The 25,855-nt window shown below is 36.3% G+C and overlaps 1 protein-coding gene across 9 annotated transcripts in view; it reads right to left on the bottom strand.

The window, feature by feature from the left end:
• SPEF2 (sperm flagellar 2) overlaps positions 1-25,855 on the bottom strand; it is a 139,116-nt gene that overhangs the window by 69,869 nt on the left and 43,392 nt on the right. For all 9 annotated transcript variants that reach the window (XR_001596628.2, XR_001596627.2, XM_016142439.2 and 6 more), the window contains 9 exons: positions 17,191-17,410; positions 15,551-15,705; positions 13,952-14,027; positions 12,557-12,618; positions 10,473-10,576; positions 7,628-7,884; positions 4,373-4,481; positions 3,232-3,389; positions 592-756 (listed from right to left, as the gene is read on the bottom strand). Coding sequence is in view for 7 of the 9 variants with exons in the window: in XM_016142439.2 (XP_015997925.2) it covers positions 592-756; positions 3,232-3,389; positions 4,373-4,481; positions 7,628-7,884; positions 10,473-10,576; positions 12,557-12,618; positions 13,952-14,027; positions 15,551-15,705; positions 17,191-17,410 (1,306 nt within the window). In the remaining 2 variants the exon portion in view is untranslated. The remainder of the gene's footprint in view (positions 1-591; positions 757-3,231; positions 3,390-4,372; positions 4,482-7,627; positions 7,885-10,472; positions 10,577-12,556; positions 12,619-13,951; positions 14,028-15,550; positions 15,706-17,190; positions 17,411-25,855) is intronic.

Here is a 25,855-nt window from a genome sequence, read left to right on the forward strand (position 1 = left end):
TGGTTAAGAATCTAGAAAGAACTTAAGTTAAAAAATATTCTCTATACAAGCTCTTTATCCACACATATTATATATTATAAATATGTGGTTACCCAGATGTCAGGTTTCTATCCTTGTGTAATAACATAGCCCTGAAGTTTAGTTACATGTGCATTCTAGTCTCTGATGATTGCTGTTGATTTGTTCCCTTATTCATGGGGACAACTGGCTATGCGAACTCTCATTTACTTAAGATGTTCTCACTCTACATAAAGCTCTACAGTTCAGCAAATAGATGTTGGTTCTCTTGATCTGCTCGACACATTCTTTCTCGGTATTCCCTGTGTCTTTCCTATTCTCATCTGTGGTCTTATTCTAATCAGTAGATCGGAGTATGAGGACTTCACAGATTCCCCCTGGGCTTTGGGACAGCCATGCTCTTAGCTACTGAGGACTTTTCTACTTCCACCTGAATGTAGACCTTGGTTTCATATGATTGAGGCTGCTCAAAGTCTGAATCTAGATACGTGGACTGCTACTATAATTTATAATGATTTCCTGACTGAAAATAAGAAACTGACAAACAGGATTATAAATTATTCTGTCAATCACCTGCTGGTGGTTTTCCTTTTGCAGTAGGAGATTTTGAATATTCACGCTGAGGATGGGTTTCCTTCTCTTTTTCTGGTTCAGGAAGGGGAGGGGTAGGGGGTGGAGGCTCAGCCAAGGAGACTTCTTCTTTTTTCTCAGCTTCCTTTTCTTCTAATTTCTTTTTAACTTTAAAAGGATGATAAGAATGAATTTTTATTAAGGACTCCACGCACCATTTCACTTGAGCTAAAATAAACTACCTAAATTAATATAAATTGCTTTTATTAATTTAAGGCTTAATTCATATTATAGGGTTCTACTTTAAGTTATCCAATCGTTAAGAGTTTGAGACTCTTTGTTTAGTAAGAAATGCCATTTCCCTTGCTTCTGATGGTGTTGATGGTGGGGATGGGGATGGGGATGGTGTATGTGTGAGTCTGTGTGTGAGTCTGTGTGTGTGTATGTGTGTGAGTCTGTGTGTCCATGTGTGCATGTGGCACACAGACAAGCTTGTTGAGGGGGCGCCAAATGTAAAAGCGACAACTCAGAAGTAGTTAATATAGCGGAATAGAAAAACAAAGGATTATTTTGAAATTCCCAATGGAAAAACAAGGTGAAAAAATGTAAAGAAAAGGTGAGGAGCATTGTGATGGAAGAGGTAGGGGTGGTGCCGGAATATTGGGGGACAGAAATGTACATCACCAATTCGAGCGAGTAATCAGATGCAAAGCACTTAGGCTGGTACACAGTGAAGTTTTAACCATTCATTCATGTCACAGCTATTTATTGATCCTGAATTGTACCTCGAGAGAAAGGAAGGCCCATAACAATGAAGTGAAACTATTACTACTAGTAGTACTTCATTGTACTACCACTACTACTACTACTACTACTACTACAAACCACACTAGGCACAATTCTGGTTGCCAGAGATACAACAGTAAAACAAAAAAGAGAAAAAACACTGAAGCTTGTAGTCCAGTGGTGGGAGGCAAACCACTGACATGATGAATTAAGTGAATTTAAAAAAAGGTGTGGGAAGATGATGGTAAGTGCTACGGAGAAAATAAATAGAACAGAGTACAGGGGATCAGGAGTGCCGTGCGGTGACCGAGTAGGATAGGATCACTGAGGAAGTAGTATTTGAGCAAAGACTTAAAGAGAGTCGAGGAGTGATCCTTGTGGATATCTGATGGAAAAGTGTTCCAAGCAGAGGAGACAGCCCAGAGCCTTGAGGGACAAGGCATGGCTAGTTTGTATTTTTCCAGGTTTCTGTGACTGTTAAGACCCTTTGCCTCTTACGATTCAAGTTCACCTTTCCTAGCACACTGTGCCTGCTCTCCGTGATCTTCAAGCCCTCCATGCTGGAAATGTCTACGACTTGACTGAGTGAACCACTGGCAATGAACCCCTACACTCTTCTATGGCTATTTCTTCCTATACGTATTTCATTTTGCCCTTAGATTATTCTTTTCAATTCAGCAGAGGTTTCATTTTATTAGATATTTCTCAAAGTGAAAATTAACTTTCTTGGGATTATAAAGTAATACATAATTATTGTTTAATGTTTAAATGAGCCTGAGGGCTGAGAAAAACACATTGATTCTAACCTAGAGATGTTTGAAGCTATAGCTTAGAATCCATTTGGTGGTGCCTCCCAACCAAGACTGTATGATTTCTGTGGGCTCTTCCTTAGCCTCTCAGCCTAATTTTATAACAGTGAAGTGACACATTAAGCATCTTAAATCATATATGGATTGGTTTTTATTTTGTTTCTGAAAAGCAGACACTTAGATTTAGGAGCTTATCTTTCTAAGTATGATCTCCTAGATCCTCATGACTTGTGGCTTATACCTATGTGTTATTTTGATGCCACTTAACTGACACATTGTGGCAGTTAGGTCACAAATCTAGTGATGGGAGACAGCTGGCTGTGAAGGCAATTTTAGAATCTTTGTGATCTTCGACCATTTTTTCTTATACTACGAAACTGTAGTTGCCCATATAATTAGGGGCGATTGATTTAAAAAAGGGGGGACATATTTATTTCTTGAATCATTTCTCAAGGGCAAAATTACAATTGCAATCGAGCATTGGTAGAGTATGAGCTTCAGATCTCTTTCACTAGGAAATCCCAATACTGTGAAAAGTTAATGGGCAGTGACTATTGGTTAGAGGAAGGAGAAAGGAGGTCAGGACGATTCAATTTGAGTGCGATATATCCCAGAAGCAGGCTTGCAAATAACTAGTCAATAAACAGTAGATTCATACCAATGCAGGAAGACTGGGGGAAATAAACAGCCTAGCATTTCCATTCTAAAAGGAGAATTCACTCGCTGTTTGCTTATAGGGCTGGGATTAATAGATCGAAATCTTTACCCTTTTCTATAACATCCTTAATTTTAACTCTGCTATTTTTTTTTCACATGAAAACAATGCTTTCAGCTAGATGACCTCTTTTAAGTTAAATTAAAACAAGAACAAATCTTTTATTTAGAAACATTTGCAGCAGAAAGCTAAAGTCAGTAGTAGAAAACGTTTGTAGATATTATGATCCAATAGAAGAGAGAATTTTGCAAAAACACTTTCACTTCCTCCTAAATTCATTAAATCTGCACATTTTAGTTACATAAGTTCAACATCATAAAGAAATGTAATTACCTTTAATTTCCTTTTTCATTATTTCAGTCGTAAATATTTCTTTTACTTTCTGGCATAAAGACTCTTGATCTACTTCAGCATTGATTTTGATCAAAATATCTTCTGGTTCTGTAAACCATTTTTCCAATAAAGGCCAGTTGTCCAAGAAACCTGTAATTCTATAAAATCAAAATATATAAATATCACGTGCTGATTTAAATATTTGAGTAATATTAAGCATGATTTATCTGACAATGAAAATATATGCTGCCAATTAGGTTAAGTCTGAAAGAGTAACTTTAAGGAATCTATAGGCAATGGAAGAATATTCGCTTTAAAGAAAAAACTATTTAATGCCATCAAGCCATATTTTTTAAGATACATGAAAAAGTAAAAGAAGATTTGAAAACGGCATCATTTTGGAAAACTTTTAGTGTAGATTCAGTTCTCTAAGTGAAAATCTAAGGAAACATCACCTAAGCTCACAGAAGAACTGAAGACATTTTTGATGGCAGCTGCAGCCTGAGCCGCCCAGATCATCTACCTCCTTTTTCCTAGAGATAGAAATTGAAGAGATCTTTGAATAGGTGTCAATGGTTCAGACTTATTTGCTTTACTCAAATATATTCTTGGAACTGATTCTTGAAACTGTCCTGTCTTCCTTGTAGCGCAAATAACTCTTCCCTGGCTTCCTTCATATTTTTAGACCAATCAAGGTTTCATACAATTGTCTAACTTTTCTTTTCCAATGAGCAAATGACACACAACCAAAAGAATAGTTTTTTTTTTAACCTTAACTTCATTTCAGCAAAAGTTTTAGAACTATAATTTGTAGTATGGTGCCTAGCTCTTTGAAATTCCACGATCTTCATTGGCATTTGCAGAAGGAGAGCTAAATTAGGATTTCACATAAAGAACCTGCACCTCATATAACAGTAGAGGGGAGCGCCACCTGATATAATTCTTTTCTTCCCAGATTATGATGACCTGTGCTATGAAAGCAAGCACATAAATATTTAACTTTACACCAAAACTGGTCAGCTTTGGCGTACTTATAATGTTAGGAAACACATCTTTTTCCTAGGTCTGATGATTCCAAACTGATTGTTAGTCTGTTCAAAGGACAAGACACAAGAAGCAGGACATTGAATTCTAAACTGACCTGTGCTGTATCTGGTCTCTTAAATTCTGGTCCTCATCCACATCATGGTTTATAGCGGCTACACGTTGACAGATAGCTTTATAAGGGATTTCCGTTGAAAATGCGTCAGCTATAATATGAAAATTACTTAATTAGATAATTTGCAAAACCAGTCAAAGTTGCAGAAGTACTGTTAAAATGCGCCGATGCAAGAAACTCAAAGAGATATGGTTCAGCCTTTGGTCCCAAATTACTTAAAATGTGTATTAAGATATTGAGAAAGCATAGGTTGGGGATCAAAATTTAAATTTTCCTTGGAAATTGGAGAAAATGAGGTGAAAGACGACATTAAGTAGGAGTCGAAGTTTCAATGTAGAGGACCTCAGGATTAACTAGGAAGAGATGAGAGTTAAGAAATAATAGGTCATCATGAATAAGAAACTAGTAAACAATTAGAAAATCACTACCATGATGCAAACATTTAGAATGAAATAACAGGGTGAACATAAAGTCGAATATGCATAAAATTATGTGTCAATATTATGTTACTATATAATAAAGTCATTTATCATCCTTTCTTGACTTCATTATTTGATCTTTCTCTGTAGATTAAATACAAAGAAATAGACCACAAGAGACCAAAAACAATAACCAAAACAATTTCAACAGCTCTGACTAAGTCTTATTTAGGATTAGTACTATGAAGTCCAGAATACTCATGAACATAGAATAAATAGAAAATCATAAAGAGATAAAATGTCTAGAACTAGATTTTAGCAAGTTAGAATTACTTAGTCAATGAAAAAGAACATCAAAGAGTAAATTACTAGTGTTCAAGAAAATGAAAGACCCTCACAGGGTATAGCAAACAATTATTCTTCATCTACATTCATGCAAAAAAAAAAAAAAAAAAAAAAAAGGAAATGGATTTAGAATACAGAATAATGCTTTTAGGCTATTTATAAAACTCAGAGATAACTGACATCAGTAATGAGTGACTGAAGAAAATTGTAGGAGCTCTTCTCAGGAGATGCAGCATCTCACGGTCAATTTCTCCTATTTGTCAAGGACTTCAGCCATACTGGATTTTGTGGTCACTTTGAATGGTTCTATCCTGCAAACTAAATAACTTATACTCCTATTCTTTGTCCATTTGGCACTCCTAGATAGCCGATAAATCTCTCTGACATCATCTAGTCCCCAAATATCTTTTTCCCCAGGTAACCAGCATTATCCTGACTTCATTTTGTTTTATGACAAATCTGAATTGCATGGTTGGACATTTTGAGTTCTCTCCCTCATTTAATAACTTCAATTTCTGTGACTTAGACAATATTCATCTCTCTTTCCAAGGCTTACACTTACACTGGTAGACATCTTTGAAGAAAAATACACAACCCTGTAACTTGTAACCTCGCTAATGGAGAGCTGGAGTGAAAGTAAATGCTAAACAAATAAATACCCTGTTGCCATGGCTCTTTCCTTTCTTTCAGAGACAAGTCTCTTGAGAGTTATCTTCACCCACACACTCTGCCTCCTCACCTCCCATTCATGCCACAAGCCTGGGTAATCCGTTCTTCCCACCTCCTTTGAAAGAACTCTCATTCTGTCCATCAAAATGTCAAGGCCAATGGATGTGTTTCAGTCCTTATCTTATTCTATTTCTCTGTTGCATTTATAGGTAAAACCTGGCACACAATTCTTAAATACTTTTATTATGTTATTTTTATATTCACAAAAAGAAGAAACTTGTGAGGTAAGATTGAAATTCTATAATAGGTCCCAAATTGCAGAGTTCATAAATGGCAGAGATTTGATTCCAGCCAATCTGACTCCAGGCTCTGGATTTTTTAATCTTAAGGTGTTTATTAAATTATACCTGCCAAAAAGAATGCATGTATGAATATATAGCTCAAAGACCTCGCAAACTAAAAATAGCACCCAGATCAAGAAATAAACATTATAAGACCTGGAAGCCCCCTCCTCTTTCTTTCCAGTCACTATTAGTCACAAAGGTTCAGTATCCAGGGATTACACTCAAAATCTCTCTGTACCTCTCACTATACTATGAATACGGTTGCTCTTTCTCACGCTGACTGATGGCCTGTGAGGCACAGGCTAGGAACCCAGGTGTCCTCTACTCTTCCATTCTGACACGCTCTTAGTCCTACATTGGCTTTTCCTTTCCTTAGGTCTCCTTGGTCTCCTGCCTGTTGGCTTTGAGTCTGGTCCAGTCCTCTCTGCCCAGCCCTGGCTCGACTGATGTTCAGCCTTCGAGCCCACTTGGCTTTGGCTGTAGGCTGCTTCTCTGCAATACTGTCTTCAGGTTCCTCCAAAGACCCCAAGCACTGAAGGACAGCATGCTGCCCCTGACCCTAGCAACTGGGCTCCCCTAGCATAACCCTGGCCTCAGGACCCCAGACCTCACTGGTCTGGGAGAGGGTAGTATAACACTCTCATTTAGAAAATCTGTCCTTCCTTTGCTTATAAGATGCTAGTCTCCCTGGCTTTCTTCCGTTTTCTAGCTGCTGCTTCTATACACTTTCTTCCTTTGCTCTCCCCATTACATTCTCATGTTTTCTTGGGCGTCATCCTGGATTTCTTTTAAAATATGATTTTCTTTCTAGATGATTTCTCCTACCCTCAAATCCTTAACTTTAGGGCACACTTCCTTCCTGACACCTAGACCTATTTATAGGACTGTTCTCTAATATTTTAGCTTAAAAGTCCCACAGGCACTTTGAGCTCAACCTGTCCCTACAGGACTCTGTGTTTCTTTCCATATTCTCTAAGTGAATGGTATCAACTCCATCATATGAGGACTTCAGTCAACTGATACCTGCTTCTCAGAGTTAACACACAATTCAAGGGAATATTGTTACGAGATCCTTGCTTGCAGCACAGATATGGTTTATGACCTTCGCTAAGATGTAGCAGACAGCTTAAAGAAGCACCTCCATGCATGCAAGTCTCACGAAGCGCAGCCCTGTGCCAGGCGAGCTGCCCGCCTGATGGGAGGGTTCAGTGAGATGTTTGCGGTTGGCCTGGACGTTTCCACGGGTCCCAGAGCTGGCCTGCAGTGCTGAGCACTGGCAGTCAAAGCTGGAGGCAACTGTGCTCTGCCGGATAATTCTTTGGAAGGCTGAAAAGGAATCTTTCTTGTCTACTTATAATTGGGAAAATTCACAGATTCAGTCAAGGAACAAATAAACAAAGGGCTTTGACTTGTAAACAAGAATATCAAAACGAAAATGAGAAAAGAGGTGTCCGGCTTACCCATGGTGTCAATCACGCGACTCAGTGAAGAATTATCTGAAATATCTAATAACATGACAAAATCAAACACAGCAGGCGGAAGAGGCACTGCTTTGGCAGCCGAAGGATCGACAGCCAACGTGGATATCTGTGCTTTCTTTTCCTCCTGTTCTATGGAGCTTCTGTCACAGCCTGTGAGAGCTTCCTCCAGAAGCTTTGCTTGGTTTAATGTCATTGGAAAACCATCGAGGACCCAGCCTTGATCCACAGGTATCTCACTGAGTTGAAAATGGACAAACCATTAACATTTTGATAGTTTTGGAAATAATGCAATGAATCCTGCCTTTACCTTTCTTTCGATTCCACAATAATCTCTTTCTGCATACATTTTATTACTTTAGAGCTAAAATTAGGGTGACTAATGCACCACAATTATTCCCTGTGTTACCATTCTTCTGTGGCTGCCTCCTGCCTTCCAAGTCTACTCAGGAGGCCACAACATGCTATTTTAAATTAACTGGATACAACTTATTTACCTATCGCATCATCTCTCTCATGACTTAGAACCACTTACTTCAAACAAACTGATCTTTGCATTTTCTAGCTTGTGTGTTCATAGGCACCTTTTCCTTTGGGCCCGTTTCCTCATCTGTACTCTACACTTTGTGGGATAACATACTTCACAGGGCAGTTGTGAGGACGAAGTGAAATGATGCATGTGAAGAAGCCAGCACAGAGCCCGGCACGTGGCGGATATTCACATCGCTGACCCAGAGAGCCCTTCTCATGCCACCCGGTGTGGCGTGCAGCATACCTGCCCAATCGGAATGCCCCTGGCTCGCATTCACTTCACCACACAACTGCTAAGTACGTTATTTCTCCAGTTAGAAAAAAATTCAAGCGAGTCTTATTTATCTCAATTAAATTCTAATTTGCTGTAGGGTAAGGACCGTTTCTTGGGGTTTTTGCCCTCGGTGCAGCATCCTCTACAGAGAATGGGTGCTCTAGGAATTATTATTTTAGTTCTTTAAATGGGAAAACGATGTGAAACAGACATACACTTCTGCATTGCTCTTCTGAATCCCTAAATGATGCAAAATTGGGATTCTGGTGTTTGGATTAAAAGTTGAGATTTTGTTTCTTTCTCCATTAGAACTCGTATTAAACAACAGAATCCCCTTTCTAAAGGTTTGCAAGTCTGCTGTGGTGCCTGCATGTGATCCTTCCGACACATGGCAAGGAAGGAGGGGAAAAACTGAAGTTCAGAGAGGTTCCATTACTTGTTGCAAAACTGCAAATGACCCCAAATCCAGCGATGCTTGCACAGTATCGGGCTGTATTCACGTCACTGCCTCTACTTCCCCCACTGAGCTACAAAGAGCAGGACAAGACTGCATTTTTGCTTTTATTAGTTTTCCAGAGCTTGGGAAAGTACTGGAAAGTACTTAGAAAGGATTCGTTGGTTCTTAGGCCTAAGCTGGAGAAGTTTCTTGAGCACCTCACCAGGTCTGGGTGACCTCTTCTCCCACCACCGTCAGAGGAACTACTTCAGAGCAAGGAGGAGATCAGGGTCATACTTGTTCAGCTGCAGCGTGAGGACACCAGGTGTCGGGGAGTGATGAGTCCTGGGGTGTGGCTCTGACTACGCTACGAACGTGCCTGGACTGCCATACTGAACTCCCACGGGCCTTTCTTTCCTCACTGAAAAAGGATGGATTCGGACTAGATGAAAGGATTCCACACTGATGACAGCCCTCTGAAGGTGCTTTGGGGTACTGGGATGGTGGTGGGAGGGTAGTGAAGTTCGGAGGTGATGAGGAGACTCCAGCTCCACTGATACCGCAGCTGAAATCTGTTGTATAGCTGATTTTTTTCATAGTCAATCTTTCTTTGAACAAGAAGCCCCATGGGTAAAACATATGTTGTGCCAATTCTGAGAAATGTTACAACTAGGAGGACAAGATCCCTTCCAGCTCAGCGTTGTGTTCAAGGAGCAAACATTCCAAGACACATCACAACTGAGAGGCAACTTAAATCTTTAATGAGGTCTCACGAAAACACTAAAGGGTAAGTCCACTCCAGATGCACTGAGAAATTTCCTTAAAACCTCCTCTCCTCCCCTCTCTGGCTTCACTGTTTCAACACCTTAGAGCACAGCTGCCCTAATCCTATTCCTCACCCGCTCCCACTCCAAGCTCCCCAAACTCTCCCACAGCAGCCTTGAGTCTTTTTCCCATTCTGCCAAGCCTCATCTCTTCATTACATGGATTAACTGATCCTCTAATGGCTTCTTTTAATTTCTCCTTTTTCTGTATTACAAAGGAGGGCCAAGGAGAATCCTTTATCCTTAGAAAGGAAGGAGAGAGAGATTACAAATAGCTTATTTTGACATTTTCTTTATTTCCTATCACTTGTCACCTCTGCGCTATGCACATAAATCACTTCTTGCCTGTGCAACTCTACTTACTCACTGCCTTTAGACCCATCACTCCTCAAACTTTGCCTCCCTGCGCTCACTCCCTCTTCCTGAAACAAAATGAGAGAGTACGTTGGCCTGTGAACACGTAGTTAGGGTCTCTCCCACCATAACTTGCCCCTTGGCTTTTCCAAGCAGGATCTAATTTCTCCTTGAATTCCCCACATGGAATAGAAATTGACCTGCACTCACAACCGAGTTGGTTGGTAAAGGGGGAAGTAAAATATAGTCATGTAAATCACAAAATATATCTTGATCATGCTGTATGTTTTCTTACATAGATAAGTAATATTCATTAGACATTAAAAATAAAGATATTCCTACGTTATTCTTTATATACCTCTATTTGATAGAGGATATAGTAAGTAGATACCAAAAAAGGACACTTACTTAATAGCGTTCACCATGATGCTAACTAGCAACGTGTCAGGAATGCTCTTTCCTTTCTTCAGCAACTTTTCTGATTTTGCACCAAGCCGAGCACGCACAGTGAGCTGCAGAAATAAGCAATGAATGGTAGAGTACAGATAATTTAAAAGTCAGGTTCTAAATACTTAGAGGAAAAGAAAACATTAAATGGTCATGCTCTCTGGTGAAGACACTGATCGTTTGTCACATTTCTGGAGCCAGCCAAGCATTTAAGGAAATCGTGTATGCAGATTTTGAGGTTCCTTCTTTGTGGGCTCCCTCCCCTCTGAGATCTTCTTTAATTTTCAGCTGTCCTGGCATCCTCTAATACCGTAAATAAAAAAGATGGAAGCTTTCTGCTTGAGATCTAGCAACTCACGCCATGCGGATGGGGCATGCCTCTGGGGTGACCTATAAAACCACGGCTCCTGCCCAGTGATGCTTCATTCAACAGTCACTCACATCCCATAGATTTTCTGCCCGGATTTGTTGCTTGTTTGTTTGCTGCTTTGCTTTTTTTGGCCCCCTGATTTTGGTCCCCAGATAGTAAGCTTTTCTATTTTGTCCAGCGTTAAAATGATCTCCGTAGAAGGGCTAGTCCAACAAAGCTACCCTCCCTGCATGGACAGACACTTCTCTAGTGCCTATTCTTAACTCAGCTACCAGAGCCGAGCATTTTACAAGTTAGATGACATTACATCGCTACTTAAAACCCTGCAAGGACTTCCCTGTTTACTCCAAATGTCCCAATCATTGCCTCTAAGGCCCCCGGCCGACCTGGCTCTCTTCCTTTCCTGTGCTCCTCGCTAAGCTCATCCCTTACTCCTCCGTCCCCCGCCGTGGCCAAGCACCTTTCTGCCTTGTGGTTGTCATCCAGCTCTTCTCGCCGCCTCAAGTGTTCCCTCAGATCCAGCTGGCGGACTCTCTCGATCTTTCAATCTTCTTAAATCTCACTTTCTCAAGAAGGCCTACTCCATGTAAGACACCAGATTTGCCTCTTTCAGATGGCCCCAGCCCCTGAACCCCCTTATTCTGGTCTAAGGCACTTTTTCTAGTCTCCTGGCATCATCATCATCATCTAATAGATGATTTATTTAATTATGTGATTGTGGTTTATTCTTTGTCTTCCTCTTTTAAAATGTTAACTTCATAAGGTCCAGGAACCCTGTCTTTTTTATCCTGTGATATATCTCAACTCATTACAATAGTGTATGGAACAAAGTATGCTCTTTGAATGGAAATGAATATGAAATTCGGGTATTTGGTAACTCAATATATGTAAATATAAAAAATATACTTAGCCTTCCTGCTAATTTATATTTCAAATATACAAACTAAAAATTATAAGGCCGCCTTCATCACTTTCTCTAAACCCATTTCCCTTTCCACCAGTTATTATGTTTATAATTTGGTACATATCTTTCCAAATTTTTTTTTATCTCTAAACAGTTTTGAAATCTAAAATATTACAAAAATTGTTTGTCATGAAATACATAATAAAAGTAATCAAATGTAATAAAAATAAAGTAAATAAAATGCTACTTGATTAATATGGTCATTCTACTTGATGACAAAAAATGTTTCCATTTATAGTAAAGCAATACTGTATATAAAAATATTAGTTTCCACTGAAATGATATTAATAAATATATAGAATATTAATAAAATGTTCTGTAGAGTCATCGAAGGACTAAGGATTAAGTCTGGGAAGATTCTTTAAAGGGAAAGAGAGTGTGAAAGAAAATAAAAGGCATAAATGAAGTGGTAAAGAAAAACGCACAAATATAAATTTGGCATAAGTCTGAAATACAACAAAAAAAAACAATATGTTTACTTTTTTACTTGGCAAAACTAAATAGCAATTCCCATTGCTTTAGATGTAAAGAATGTTAGGAATATAAAGAATACTAACTAAAATCAGATTTAGTTCATATTTTACCAACAGATTTACTTTAAACCAAAGAGGAGCTCATTATTATTTCATTCCACTTGAAGACACATCAGAAAGCTAGGAATCATGATACATTTCAGTATAGTAGTAGCAAAAATTAGATTAGAGTACTTACTTTAGAGAAATCATCACTTGATTTGACATTTTCAGCTTTCGGTGTTTCATTGGTATCAGTACCTAGCAACAGGAAAAGTGGTGAGAACAACCACATTTACATCTAATGACCATTTAGCATTTGACCGTCTATGGTTTTGGACAGCTGGGTTATGGGATCCAGCTATGTCTGAGTTACTCAGTGGAAGGAAGTAATAGAATCACCACAGCACGGCTTTTACCCTCATTCCACAACGTAAAGATCCTGGTCATCGTGTGGCTTGGTGTTTTCCGCTTCCTCCCAATATGACTCACTAGTAATATTATCATTAGAAATACTTTAATACTGTTTGGGTTTTCTTTTCAGAAAAGCAACCAAGTTCTCAAGAGATGTTAAAAAGCTAATTCTTGATATTTTTATTGTCCTGGATTATAAGTAACAAACAAGTCTAAAAGTAGAAAACTAGAAGTCAGAGAGGTTTTTGGTTAAATTCTATGGAAAAATAAGAAGTTTTCAAAGTCCATTTGTAATTAACTCTATTTTTGTAATAAAACAGGTTATACAGGACTTCATTTAAAAATAAATTTAAAATATTTGATAAGAAACAAATCACGAACACAAAGGACAGATTGTGTCCTTTTAAAAGATGAAAAACCCAACCATTCTAGGCGTTGCATGCTCATAATAAATCTATAAAATTGTCCAGCAATGATGGTAATAATGAGGGTGGCACAAAAGGATTAGAACTTTTTTCTAGAATACGAGAAAACTATCAAACATGGCAAAGCCTTCACTAGCACAAATAGAAAATATATTCGAGACTTAAAATTGTTTTCCATAAATGGTTCTACAAAGTATCTGAGGGACTGAAGCCCAAATCTCCAAGGAGATAATTCTTCATTAGGTTTGGGAATTTCAGTTTTATTTGCCTTGCTCAAAGTCGAGAATAAACTGAGTTTTATCTAAGGAAGCACGGTCCAGGTGACTTGCAGAGACCAGAGCCTACAGCCTCCCTCGACACTGTGAATAAAGCTGTATGTAACATGCAGAGAGAGCCCCAATGGGACTAACTCATGCAGACCTGCAAAGGTGAGAAGAAACAATAAAATACTGTTTCCCTGCAAAGCGAGGAAGAGGAAAGATGATTTATCCTGGTGGTTTTCATAACCACAACAAAACTAATCAACCACTTCTGCCATTTTGTCTTTTATCTCCAGTTGTAGACAAAGGTTAGGGACTTCTGTGTTTACCTTGTCCTGCTTGTCAAATGTCCATGTAGACAACTATGCAAAACTCCCTGTCTCTCCTTTCTTTCTCTAAAAGCATGTTTGTGCTTGCATGTATGTGCTCTTAACTGTTTGTCTGTCCATACCTCTAAGGTAGTTGATGGATGAGTTGTTTTGATATCTTACTTACTAAACACAGCTTTATCTTCTGATTCTGGTAATGCTTCATTTAAAACTGAGTCAGCTGAAAATTTACTTTGCAGATCCTTTGGGGAGAAAACACACACAAGGACAGTTTTTAATATTGTCGTATTTTAATGGCATTCTTAATTATATTTTTATAAGCAAGATTTGAGAAAAAATGTACTATTTTATCAAAAACATTAATAATATTAAGAGAGACTGAATAGGTTTCAGCAACAAACAAAATTTGATGATAATTATACTTGTGGAAACACATAGTAACCTGTCGTGCAATCTGTCTTTCAATTGGCCTTCAATTACTATGTCAAGTACAGCAACTGCTGTTTCGAAAATACAGTGGAATCTGAGAAAGAGTGTACAGAAAACCATCTTAGAAAGAACAATCCCAGAGTATTGGCCATAGCCGTAAGGGAAATAAAGAAAAGATGTGTGCACTATATGACACTACTGATTAGAATATGAAGAGTACCACAACATAGAAGATGAGGCAGTCTACAATGAAAAAAACTCTCAGTTATTTTCAGAATTCATGGTTAAGTAATACCTCCTTTGCAGCTCATGCAAATGATCTGGATTAGATTCTCTGCTAATTTATTCAATTGCTGAGACAGTACAAGAGTATTGGATTTAGAATCTGGGATCCCAGTCACGGCCTAGACATTAACAAGCCTTCTGACCTCAAGCAAACCAATTCATGCTTAGGGCCTCTACTCCCTCCCAGTTAAAATCACCACATTGTGTTTCTTAAGTGGAGTACCATCCTCCTGTTTCCTGCCCTAGAATCTTCATGCAATAATATAGCCAGATGCAATACTAATGGGAATGTGATACAGGTAAATCATGGGAATATGATGATGGTAAATAATATGGAGACCTTCCTCCCACCTACCACCGCCCCAAGTTGAGATCTACAAGTTTAGAACAGAGGTCTGCAAACTATGGCCCATGGACCAAATTTGGTGGGGCCAAATTATTTTTTAGACGATCCCTGGGCATGTACAATTCCATGGGACAGCACTGTGAGCCTGGGGACTAAGATGGGCATCCTCCTCCACCTCCTGTCCGTGCTTGCTTTCAGTGCTTGCTTTGGCCACTGCCCATAGCTGGCCTTGGTCTCCAACTACGTGATGGGGACTCTGCTGTTGGCCACTGCCAGGCTCTCAGTAACAGAATTTCACTCCGGGAAACAGTGACTTGGTGAACTCCTCCACAGCACTCATTCCCTACTCCCCTCCAACCTAATGCAATTTAGCCCCTCCATCCCTTCACCAGCAAGTAGCTCTTTCTTCAGGAGAATGTCTCCAGCTGAAGGTAACTAGGCACAAAGCTGGCCTACCACCCTGGACAGCCCACCTGGGGGAAACCAGTGGTCACGGGGGGGGGGGGATTTTCTCTCTTGTTATATAAATATCCCCCACAATATACTTGATTTTTTCCCACTTGGCTCACAAAACGTAAAATATTTATTCTCGGGATCTTTATAGGAGAGTTTACTAACTTCTGGTTTAGAAGATCTCTTAGATTTCATCCAGTTCCAAATCTCTGATATAATAGGCACAAGAAAGAAAACTAAAGTCTCACTTGCCTGGCTTTCTTTAATAGACTCCTGCAGAACTGGGAAAGTACTTTCTTCAGCTTCATTCTGAATTGGTAGGGCCTTGCTGACTTTTTCATTGTTATGAAATGCTTGAATAGCTTCTTGGACGAGAGTATCGATAGAAAGTATCTGAATAGGAAAGTCTAAAGTACAAATGGCAGTATTACCAATAGCTTTTTATTTAGGAAATTGCCACCATTGTTCTCCCGTGCTGGCTTCACCCTCTAACACTGTTTTTTGGTATTAAGCTGCTTTTTTTGTATTTTTGTATTAAAAGATAACATAAAACTAACCATTTTAACCATTCTAAAAGACACATTTTGGTGGTATTTAGGTTATCCCCAATGTTGTCTGACCATCACCGCTATCTTTTGTCCAGAAAATTTTCATCAGCTCAGACGAAAACTCTGCATCTATTGACAGTCAGTTCCTATCATCCTACCCCTCACCCCTTCTGGCCACCGGCAACAACTAATTTGCTCTCTATCTCTATGGATTTGCCTAGTCTTGATATTCCCAATCAATGGAATCATATAATATGTGGCCTTTTGTATCTGATTTCTTTCATTTTGTACCATGTTTTCAAAGTTCATCCATGTTATAGCATGTATCAGTACTTCGTCCCTTTTTCTGGCTGACTAATATTCCATTGTATGGCTATACCATATTTTGTTATCCATTCGTCAGGTGACAAACATTTGAATTAGTTCCACTTATTGGTTATTATTAATAGTACTGCTATGAATATTCCTATACAAGGTTTTTTTTTTTTCTTGAACACCCATTTTCAAGGTGTTTGGGTATATACCCAATAGTGGATTTGCTAGGCTCACATGGTAATTCTTTAACTTATTGAAGATTCACCACTGCTTTCTATAATAGCTATACCATTTTACATTCTCACCAGCAATATATTCCAATTTTTCTACATTTTTACCAACACTTGTTATTTTCCATTTTTTTGTTATACCCATTCTAGTGGATGTGATGTGGCATCTCATTATGATTTTGTCAAGTTGCTTTTCAAGGAAGTGTTTTCAACATGTCAATAATGACCTACCCTTCTTCTGTTTTGGAATGTTACAAGATGGATGGGTCTCAGAGCACATTTTGAGTTTTCCAGTGAAAAGAGTAATGGTATTGTATTATCGAACAAAAACTAATTGAACAAATGGAAATCTGTGATTTTGCTTTTAACTATAAAAGCCAAAGGCTCATTAAAGAGAGGCTGAGAATTCAACAAATGTGAAGAATTAAAATATTTACGATTTAAATAGATTTCTCTTCTTTGTAACAAGTTATTAAATTCCTGCTTCATCTATCGGTAAAGTAAATAAAATCTATGAGGAAAGTTTAGAACTTGTTATTCTATTCATACTATCCATCATCATTAGATAACATTCCAATAAATCCAAGTTTGCCCTGGACAGTCACAGTTTATGACTCTATACTCCTAAGTACCTGCTCTAGACAATAAATCATGTGATCATTCTATTACAATACTTTTGTTGACAGTTTCCTAATATATCACCAGATCCTCATGTATGTTTTCTACAGATACGGCCATTTACAGCTACAGTCAATGTATATAGAATCAGGTAAGTACAAATAAAAAAAAGGAATTCTACCTTTTTGTAGAAATTTTAGAGCAGTAGTTTTTCCACTAAATGTTTTCCCCAATAAGCATCCTTTAATAGCAAATGAAAGTGATTCAGGTACTGTTGATTCAGTTTGAGGGGGAAGAGATTTTTCAATTAGTCTGTGAATCACATGGCCCAATATGCAATTGTTGGAGGGTGGTACGTTATCAACCATTTCTTCTGGTAAAGCCCACTCTCCAACCATGTTCTGCAAAAATCACAATGAAACAAACAAAACAGAAATATTCTTAAAGGTAGAATTTAGGCATGTAAGAAATTTGAATATTGAAAGTAAATCCAAATTATAGCAAACAAAAGCTAATCAATATTTTAAATAATTATATTACAGAAGTGAATAAGAACATGAATAATGCTTTCATATTAGAGAACAGAAAAATAAGATCCACATATAAAAGTAAAAAAACCCACAATTCTAAAATTCTTAACAGTTTATGAAAATAGGCATATTGATGTAACCAAGAAATCATAGTTGAAGTTGAGCATTAAGATACTTAAACTGATACTATCATCAGTAAGCAGAAAAGAGACAATAATAGTTTATCTGCTATCTTATGCAAGTACTAAGCTGATTTTAAAGTAAGAAAGAGAAAACTTTCATGTTCAATATGATATCCTCTAAGTCTACTACATTTGACTACCAGTTTTTTTAGGTTTCTTGCTGAAATGATTAAACAATTAGAAGGAAAGGGAAATAAAACTAGAAATTGATTTTTGTGTAATAAAAATTGATTTTTGTGTAATAAAACTAGAAATTGATTTTTGAAAGATATCAAAAATATAAATACTTAAAAATTAAAGCCATTCTTTTTCTCCTTGCTCCCCCTAAAAACTATTCTTTATGAATAAATCTTTAAGAGGAAAGTAAAAGTATAAATGTCCAAAAAGAAAATTAAAACAATAGATTCATGAAAAATGTGGAATGGGATCAAACTGTACTCAGAGGAAAATACATAGTACTTCAGCATAAAATGCCTTGACTAAAAATAAAAAAGAAGGGAAATTAATAAACTAATCATTAAAATAGGAAAAATAATTTTAAAATAAATAAAAGAAACAAAGAGAAAGAAACCCATAAAAATGGAAACTGATAAATTAGAGGGAAATCTATTGAGATACCTTTCACTGATATATTTCTAAAACTTGTCCTTTCTAATTATGATAATGAAACTACTACTTTTGAACAAAGAGGAAGAATAGACACTATCAATTTTATAACATAGTAGGAAAGAAAGTAATACCAGATTTTAAGGACCTAAAAATATTATGTATAACTCTACTATAAATACATTTTAATTTATGTAAAAATATTTTAGAAAAGTAAAAATGATTAAAATTAAATGGCCTATTTGAAAAAATGAAAGCCATAAAAGAAATAGAAGTTGTCAAAGAACCATATCCCTAGGAAACTTGAAGACCCTGATGGTTTACAAATTTTTTTATTCCTTAATTAAACATAAATTTAAATGTTTTTAGTCTCCTAGAGTATGGAGGAAAACAGAAAGCTTTCCAATTGACCTGGCAGAACTAACATAACCCTGATACCAAAAATATATCAAAGACAATTGACAAAAATAACATCCGAAAAGAGAACTACAAGTCAACCTCAATTGGAAATATGTCGCAAGAGTTCTGCATACAATATTAGCAAAATTGGAATTATATTAAGTGAAAATAAAGATACTAATTGACATTTACTAAACACATTATGTACCATATACTGTTGTTTTCATGAATTATCTTACATGATTCTCACACGACTCTTACATAGGTACCATTGTCTTTCCAATTTTGTAGAAGAAACACCTGAGTATTATGGAAGCTAAATTTCTTGTCTGTGGTTACAACAAATAACGATGACAGAGCCTAGATTGGAGCCCAGGCAGGCAGATTCCAGGACATGTGCTCATAGCCTCTATACTATATTGAAATTGTCTCACCATGAATGAATGAGTTATTTCATGAATGTAGGGAAGAATACATACTAGAACACCTATTATTAGATTGCATTAGTAGGCTAAAAAAAAAAAAAATAGCATATGACCATTTTGACCAAGAAGCATCTAATAAAATTCAAAATTTATTTGTGATGAGAAAAAAATGCATATAAAAAACAAAACAAATCTCTCAATATGCTATGAATTGAAGATGACCTCTCTATTACTCTCTGGAGCAATATGTAATAGTGGACAAAAATGAAAAATATATTTTTCCATTCAAGGTAGAAATAGGAAAAAGATGCTCATCATTAGCATTAGTAGTCACACTATTTTGAAGGTTCCAGCCGATGCAAAGAAGGAAAAGAAAGCAGTAGCAACATGCCTAGAAGTAATGGAGGCTGCCACAGAGTTGAATTCCTGGTTAGAGGTGGCCACTGAGACCTGAGCTGCTCGTGCTCTGTTGTGGTGGTGGTGGTGGTGGTGATAGTTTCCCCCTCAGACCTTACTGTGACGGTACTGATCATCTTCCCTGAAAGTTTAACTTTGAGCCTTGTTCTAGAACCCAATTCACTGAATTACCCAACATAAACTAAATATTTTTTTTTCTGCTTACTTATTAGCAAGAGTCAAACTTTTTGCTTGCAGTTAAGAGCTTTGATACAAATCATTGCAATTGATGAAAATATATAGTGTATATATAGAAAGCCTCAAAATTCTATTGAGGAGTATAATAAAAATGACTTGAATAAAAGGCAAGTTAAAAAGGTTCAAATTATAAACCATTTAATTCTTCTCTAAATTAACCTGATTTAATATGACAACAAAAGTGCTAGTCTCATTCCTTTTTTTTTTCCCCCTGCAGGATGATATGACAAATGATTCTGAAACCAAAGCAGAAAAAGAAATATAATGAATATAAAAAATATTCATTTAAAAAACCTAAAAAGGAAAGTAATAAGGGAATGCTTTCTTACCAGATATTAAAGTATTCAAGAAGACAGCAATGAAAAGAATGAGTTGCTGAAACAGGACATTCAGTGCATCAAAATATAAATTCTAGAAACAGATCTAAGTATATGTAAGATTTCTATTTCATATTATCAGAGAAAGAATAGATAATTTTATAACTGGTATTAGAATAACTGGGCATACATTTGAGATAAATAAAGTTAGATATTCTTATAATTTTAATGAAAATAAATTAGACTAATGAAAGATGTAATTATGAAGGCACCAACATCTGCATGAATATTTATGTGGTCTAGGATGGTTTTTTTTAAGCATGAAAGCCACAAAGGAAAAGGCTGATAAATTTGATTATATGAAAATAAAATATTTTGCACATTCTCAAGCATGCACACACAAGCATACACACACAATTTAAAAATAAAGGGAAAGTGATTACAACATATATGTTTGACAAAGAGTTAAGAGTCTTAAATAGAATAAAATAGCCATTGGGTTTTGAATATTCAAATTAATAGTAATAAAGATATCCAAATAAAACAATGACACATCAGAATAAAAATTTGCCTAACACAGAAAGATGTCATACTTCCCATTCAATATTGGTGGGAGAATAAATTAGTACATTGCTTTATTGTATTTTCTAAAGTGTCCAAAGTTGCTATATCAATGTTCTAATGATAAAAGTAATTAAGATATATAAAACAGATAAGATTTAGGATTTAGCTTATATACAAATTGCTGATTGAAAAATTAGGTACATGAAGATCTTGAAGAATTATCTTCAATGAATATAAAAAAAATTTAGTAACATAATTAGGTTATAATTTCATTATATAGATATTCCATCCACAATCTACCACAAAGAGTAGAAATACATGGCTTTTTAAATATAATTTAAGATTATTTTGAATTAGTTCATATAGCCTATTTATCAAACTATTAAACTTCAAAAAACTCTGATGTATTGTTTCAGTGGTATAAAAAATTATGAATTCCAGCATACATCAGCTTATCAGATTTTATTAAAATCATGTAAGTCTTCTCCAAATCTTTTCAAAGATGATCAGTTCTATTAGTACTTCCTCTATCACATCACTTGCCCCAATAATCTTAACTTAGTCTCCTTATTCTAAATAATTTAGATAGCAGGAGGAATATCCATCGAGGGAAAAAATGAGCTCTCCTGGCAACATATGTTCTCTTGAAAACCAAAGAGGGAACGAAAAAGACAGAGTACATTATATTTCTTTAAGAAACACTGGTCAACTTCTGCTAGACTAAATTGCCTATATAGCTGTAAGTCAGATTTTTTTTCCTAAGGAGGAAGGTATATGTCTTTATCTTGACCATATGTCAAGATATATATGTGTATATACATATATTCTAGATGGCACCATAAAATATATATGCTGTCACATATAAATATATGTGTGTAAATAAATATGTGTATATATTTACATATGCTATGCCACTTATAAATAAATACATGCCTATATTCTTGCATTTTATTTCATATATTCATCCAATATCTGCCAAAAAAATGGTTGCTCAGAACATAAACTGTCAAATTCAATAAGTGCTATAGATGGCTTGTCTGGTTTGGTGCCAGAATGTCTGATGCGACAACACAAGAGATAAGGAAATACTTTTGAAGCTTAAAATAAATTTAAAAAACCCACAAAGCATTCGTAATAGGTTTTTTTAAGTTGGTGAAATTCATTACTATTTAAAATAATTATATTAGACTGTCACTTCTATACAATCTACCCTTTATTTGTAAAATTTATTCTGCTTTAGTTTAATGTCTTTGGTTTTTCTAAAAATTCTGTGCATAATTATTATATACATTGTTCAAAATTAACTAAAGACTGAAAAGATTTAAATGATTATTGATTGCACAATAATTGCTTACTTGCCTCTGCTTTCATTCATTGAAATTGTTTATACTTCTAATTAGACAAGTGATAATTAATTTATGTAATGTGACCAATCAGAAACTAACCAAATAAAACAAGAGAAACCAGAGAAATTATGTTATCTTAAAATAAAAACAGGCTACAAGGCCAAGGCCAAGTTAAGGTGGAAAGTTTCCAATGTTCTAATGATTTTGAGCCATGCCGTGATTTAACCTATTCTAAAGAAGAGAGTCTGTGACTTAAATCAGATGACTTGTGTTCCCATGATAGCTCTGCTGCTTATTGACCTAGATCAGGTCAATTCCCTCAACTTTGCATGACAGCTTATTGTAAAGTTTGAATGAAATGTCTATATCAGTAGCAGATGTTACTGCCAACTTTAAAAGCTTAACTAAGAAGTTCTCAGGCTGCTGTGGGAATCACCTGATAGTACCACAAAGGAGGGTGACGGTATGCACATTTCTGGAAGGACCACATTTGGCTTGCACCCCAATCAGAAAGGCATGCGTCCTCACAATGTGGGCAGAATAAGGCCCTCTTCCATCACCGAATTAGTTGTAGAATGTGACCAAACACAATGGGTTAGAATGTTGACCATGAAGAGAACTGAATCCTTAAGATAGAAAAAGGATTGAGGCCTGACCTGTGGAGATGAGCTGGTCAAAGATTTGGAAGGACAGATTTTTCAGAACCATCTTAAAAACACAGGTTAAGACCAAGGATAAACTGTAAGTCAAGGTAAACACCTCGGGTTGAAACAAGAACGTGATGAGTGAAGAGGAGGTCAGAACTGGAAAAAGAGAGAAATTCAGACCATAATGAAGACTACTATTTTAACTACAGCTAGTGTAACTAAAGAGATTTTCTAGTTCATTAGTGAAGAAGAACCAAAAATTTTTACCAGATCCCTATTTTATACAGTTTGATATACATAATTAAACAATAAAATCATACTAGAGAAAAATTACATAATAAAACACCTAACTCTTACTCTTTCAGGTATTGTTATAAACAGACATCTGACTATCAGTTTCAGAACTCTCATGTCCAGAGTGGGCAATGCCAAGTAAGAATCACCTGGTATAAACTATTTCTTTAGTAAGACACATTTTTTATGTGTATAGATGTGCTCCTTGGTCCTAGCACTAATTAATGTCAACTTACATGCATATATAACAAGTAATTTTAAGACCTTTTATTTTTATTGTGACTGTATAAATATCATCAGTATGTATTTTTGAGAAAGTGTAAGCACAAGACTCCAGATCTACTGACTCCTCATCTACCTACACATACGAGATTATGAAACTACAACAGAGTAAACAGCCTCTGCCTTGGGTTAAAAGTCACAATCTATTTTTTAGTACTATTTTTTTTAATTGACCTACATTAACCTTTCAAAAAACTGAATTCTGAATTCCTGGGAATCCCTGCCTCCCCTCCTTTTATTTCCTGTTTTCAGATTACATGGACCTCTGTATGGTGTCGTGGGTACCTCAAGGTCACCTAGACTTCTGATTCTGGTTACTTTCAGTCTGTTATGTCTTTTTTGTTTCCTAAGTCAGTATGTGTGGTCCACTAGTTATTAACCATGGCTAAAAGCATCATGAGCATTTACAGGTAGCATCTGCTTAGGAACAATGTGCTTGAACATGGGCTGAAGTGTACACTTCAAGGGCACACCCAAGATCTTCCACGTGTTCAGTTCACTAGATACCCTCCTCCTTGATCGCAATAATGCCCAAGTGGTTGGACGAAGATGCTGGTGGAGCTGCCTGGATTTCTCTACATATTTTGTTTACTTCTCTAAATGTGATTGATTACCTTTGGACCAAAGCAAATATACCTCATTCTCATTTCTTGCCCCTTGTAAAGACTTACTTTGAAAAAAAGACTTCTTCACTTATCCTTTTAAAGAGAGGGGAGACATGGTTCACTTGGATCGATCTGGGCCTTGGAAGAGAATCATCAGTCCCTAAAATATGAGTGACACTAACACAATATTCAACAACCCACATCGTGTTATGCCAATGATATTTAGTAGTGACATTCAAATGTGGCTTTTGCAGAGTGGTGGTGCTTGTCTGAAAGTACACACAATCCAGTGTCCTCACAGATGGCTAGTATTTACCAGCATAACTTCCTAGGGGGGATACTACATTTACACTGTTTTTGACAGCGTAGTTTCCTTAGATTTCCTTGAAATACAACATTTTAACCTGTATATAATAAAATCCAATGACAGATTACCTCGGTAATTGGCCAAAGAACTTAGGGTAGAAGCTTCTGATAAATTGACTTCAAGAAACACCATATGTAGTGACTCGACAAAATGAGGCTATGCCCCTTATAGAGTACAGCTCATCAGTGCACCACAACACTGCCCTACCAAGACATGCAAGCTGCCTACTTCTGCATCCACTGTGACTGGCTTTTCTTGGCACACCACTACAGGAAGTAAGGAAGAGAAGAAAGTCTACCATACCGGAAATACAACTAAGGTTTGTAGTTGTAGCCTCAGGGGTCATAGTAGCTATTAGCAATCCTCAAATTCTAGGGGACATTCTATTTATGTTCATCATGATGGACTTTTCTTTAGCTATTCAAAGCTTCCAGGTCACCCACTTCACCAAAGTTCTCCATTTTTTATTGGTGTGAACCCCTGTGAGCACTCTTTGGCCTGCCCAGCCTCTCTTGGAGCCCAATTATCATTTGTTCTGCATCTTCTAAGACAGTAGCTTTCAAACATTTTTGGTCAAGACCTTCCATAAAAAATACATGTTATATTGTTATCCGGTATTTGTGTGTGGGTGTATATAAAACAGAAAAAAAGTTTTTATGAAATACTTATCCTTACTATTGGTGATGTGCTCATTTTCTATTGTACTGCGATGCATCATATTTATTTTGTTGTGTTTCTATTTTTAAAAATTAAGTGATGATTGTGACCCACAAATTAATTTCACAATCTAGTCTCAGTCCACAATCTTAAAAACGAAAAATAAAGGGCATTTTATTGGACACAACACCAGGAACCCTCAGTTCTGATTTTATATATCTAAGCACCATTTTAGAATCATCTCTTAGATATTTGCAAATAGGAGAGTAAATCCTTAACCTTATACTAACAGCAACTCGATCTAGAAAGTTACCAAGTGGGTATTTATTTATCAAAGTATATTTTTAAAATAATAATATAATTCCAGTTGCCATTTCTCATAATCGATAATAAAGATCCATTTTTTTTACATCTTTATATCTTATTTGTGTGATTGCTTTTAGATCTTAGTTATGGGTTGCTTATTTTATAATATTTTAGAAAATAATTTCTTGTACAATTACTGTTTTAAATTTTGTTTCATAAATCACTAAAAACTCATCAAATAACATCAGGTATACTTATTCAAAATGCAATAACACTTCAGGCCTTTTCAAAAATAGACCAATCAACAGTTAAATTGTATCCTAAGGAAAATTTAGTAAATGGGAGATGAGATAATTTGGGCAGAAAATGATGTCTTAGCCAAGAACAACCCAATGTCCCATTTATAATATTCTAATTCATTGGACAACCATATATTTCCCTTTAATGTTTTAAAAATATACCCGAGATTGAATGTTCAGCAGTTACTAAAAAATTTGATGAGGTAGGTGACTCTTAGATACTCAAAATATACTTCCTGAGCTTTGTTTGGTCTGCACATTTGAAATTAAATGAAGTCATGGAAAAAAAAAAAAAACACAAAGTTAGAGAGAGTATAAAAATAAGCTCACAGTTCATAGAGTTGATGATACATAACTCAGTTTTGA

This window comes from Rousettus aegyptiacus, unplaced genomic scaffold (assembly GCF_014176215.1).
Source record: "Rousettus aegyptiacus isolate mRouAeg1 unplaced genomic scaffold, mRouAeg1.p scaffold_m13_p_8, whole genome shotgun sequence".
In the NCBI taxonomy this organism is placed as follows: domain Eukaryota; kingdom Metazoa; phylum Chordata; class Mammalia; order Chiroptera; family Pteropodidae; genus Rousettus; species Rousettus aegyptiacus.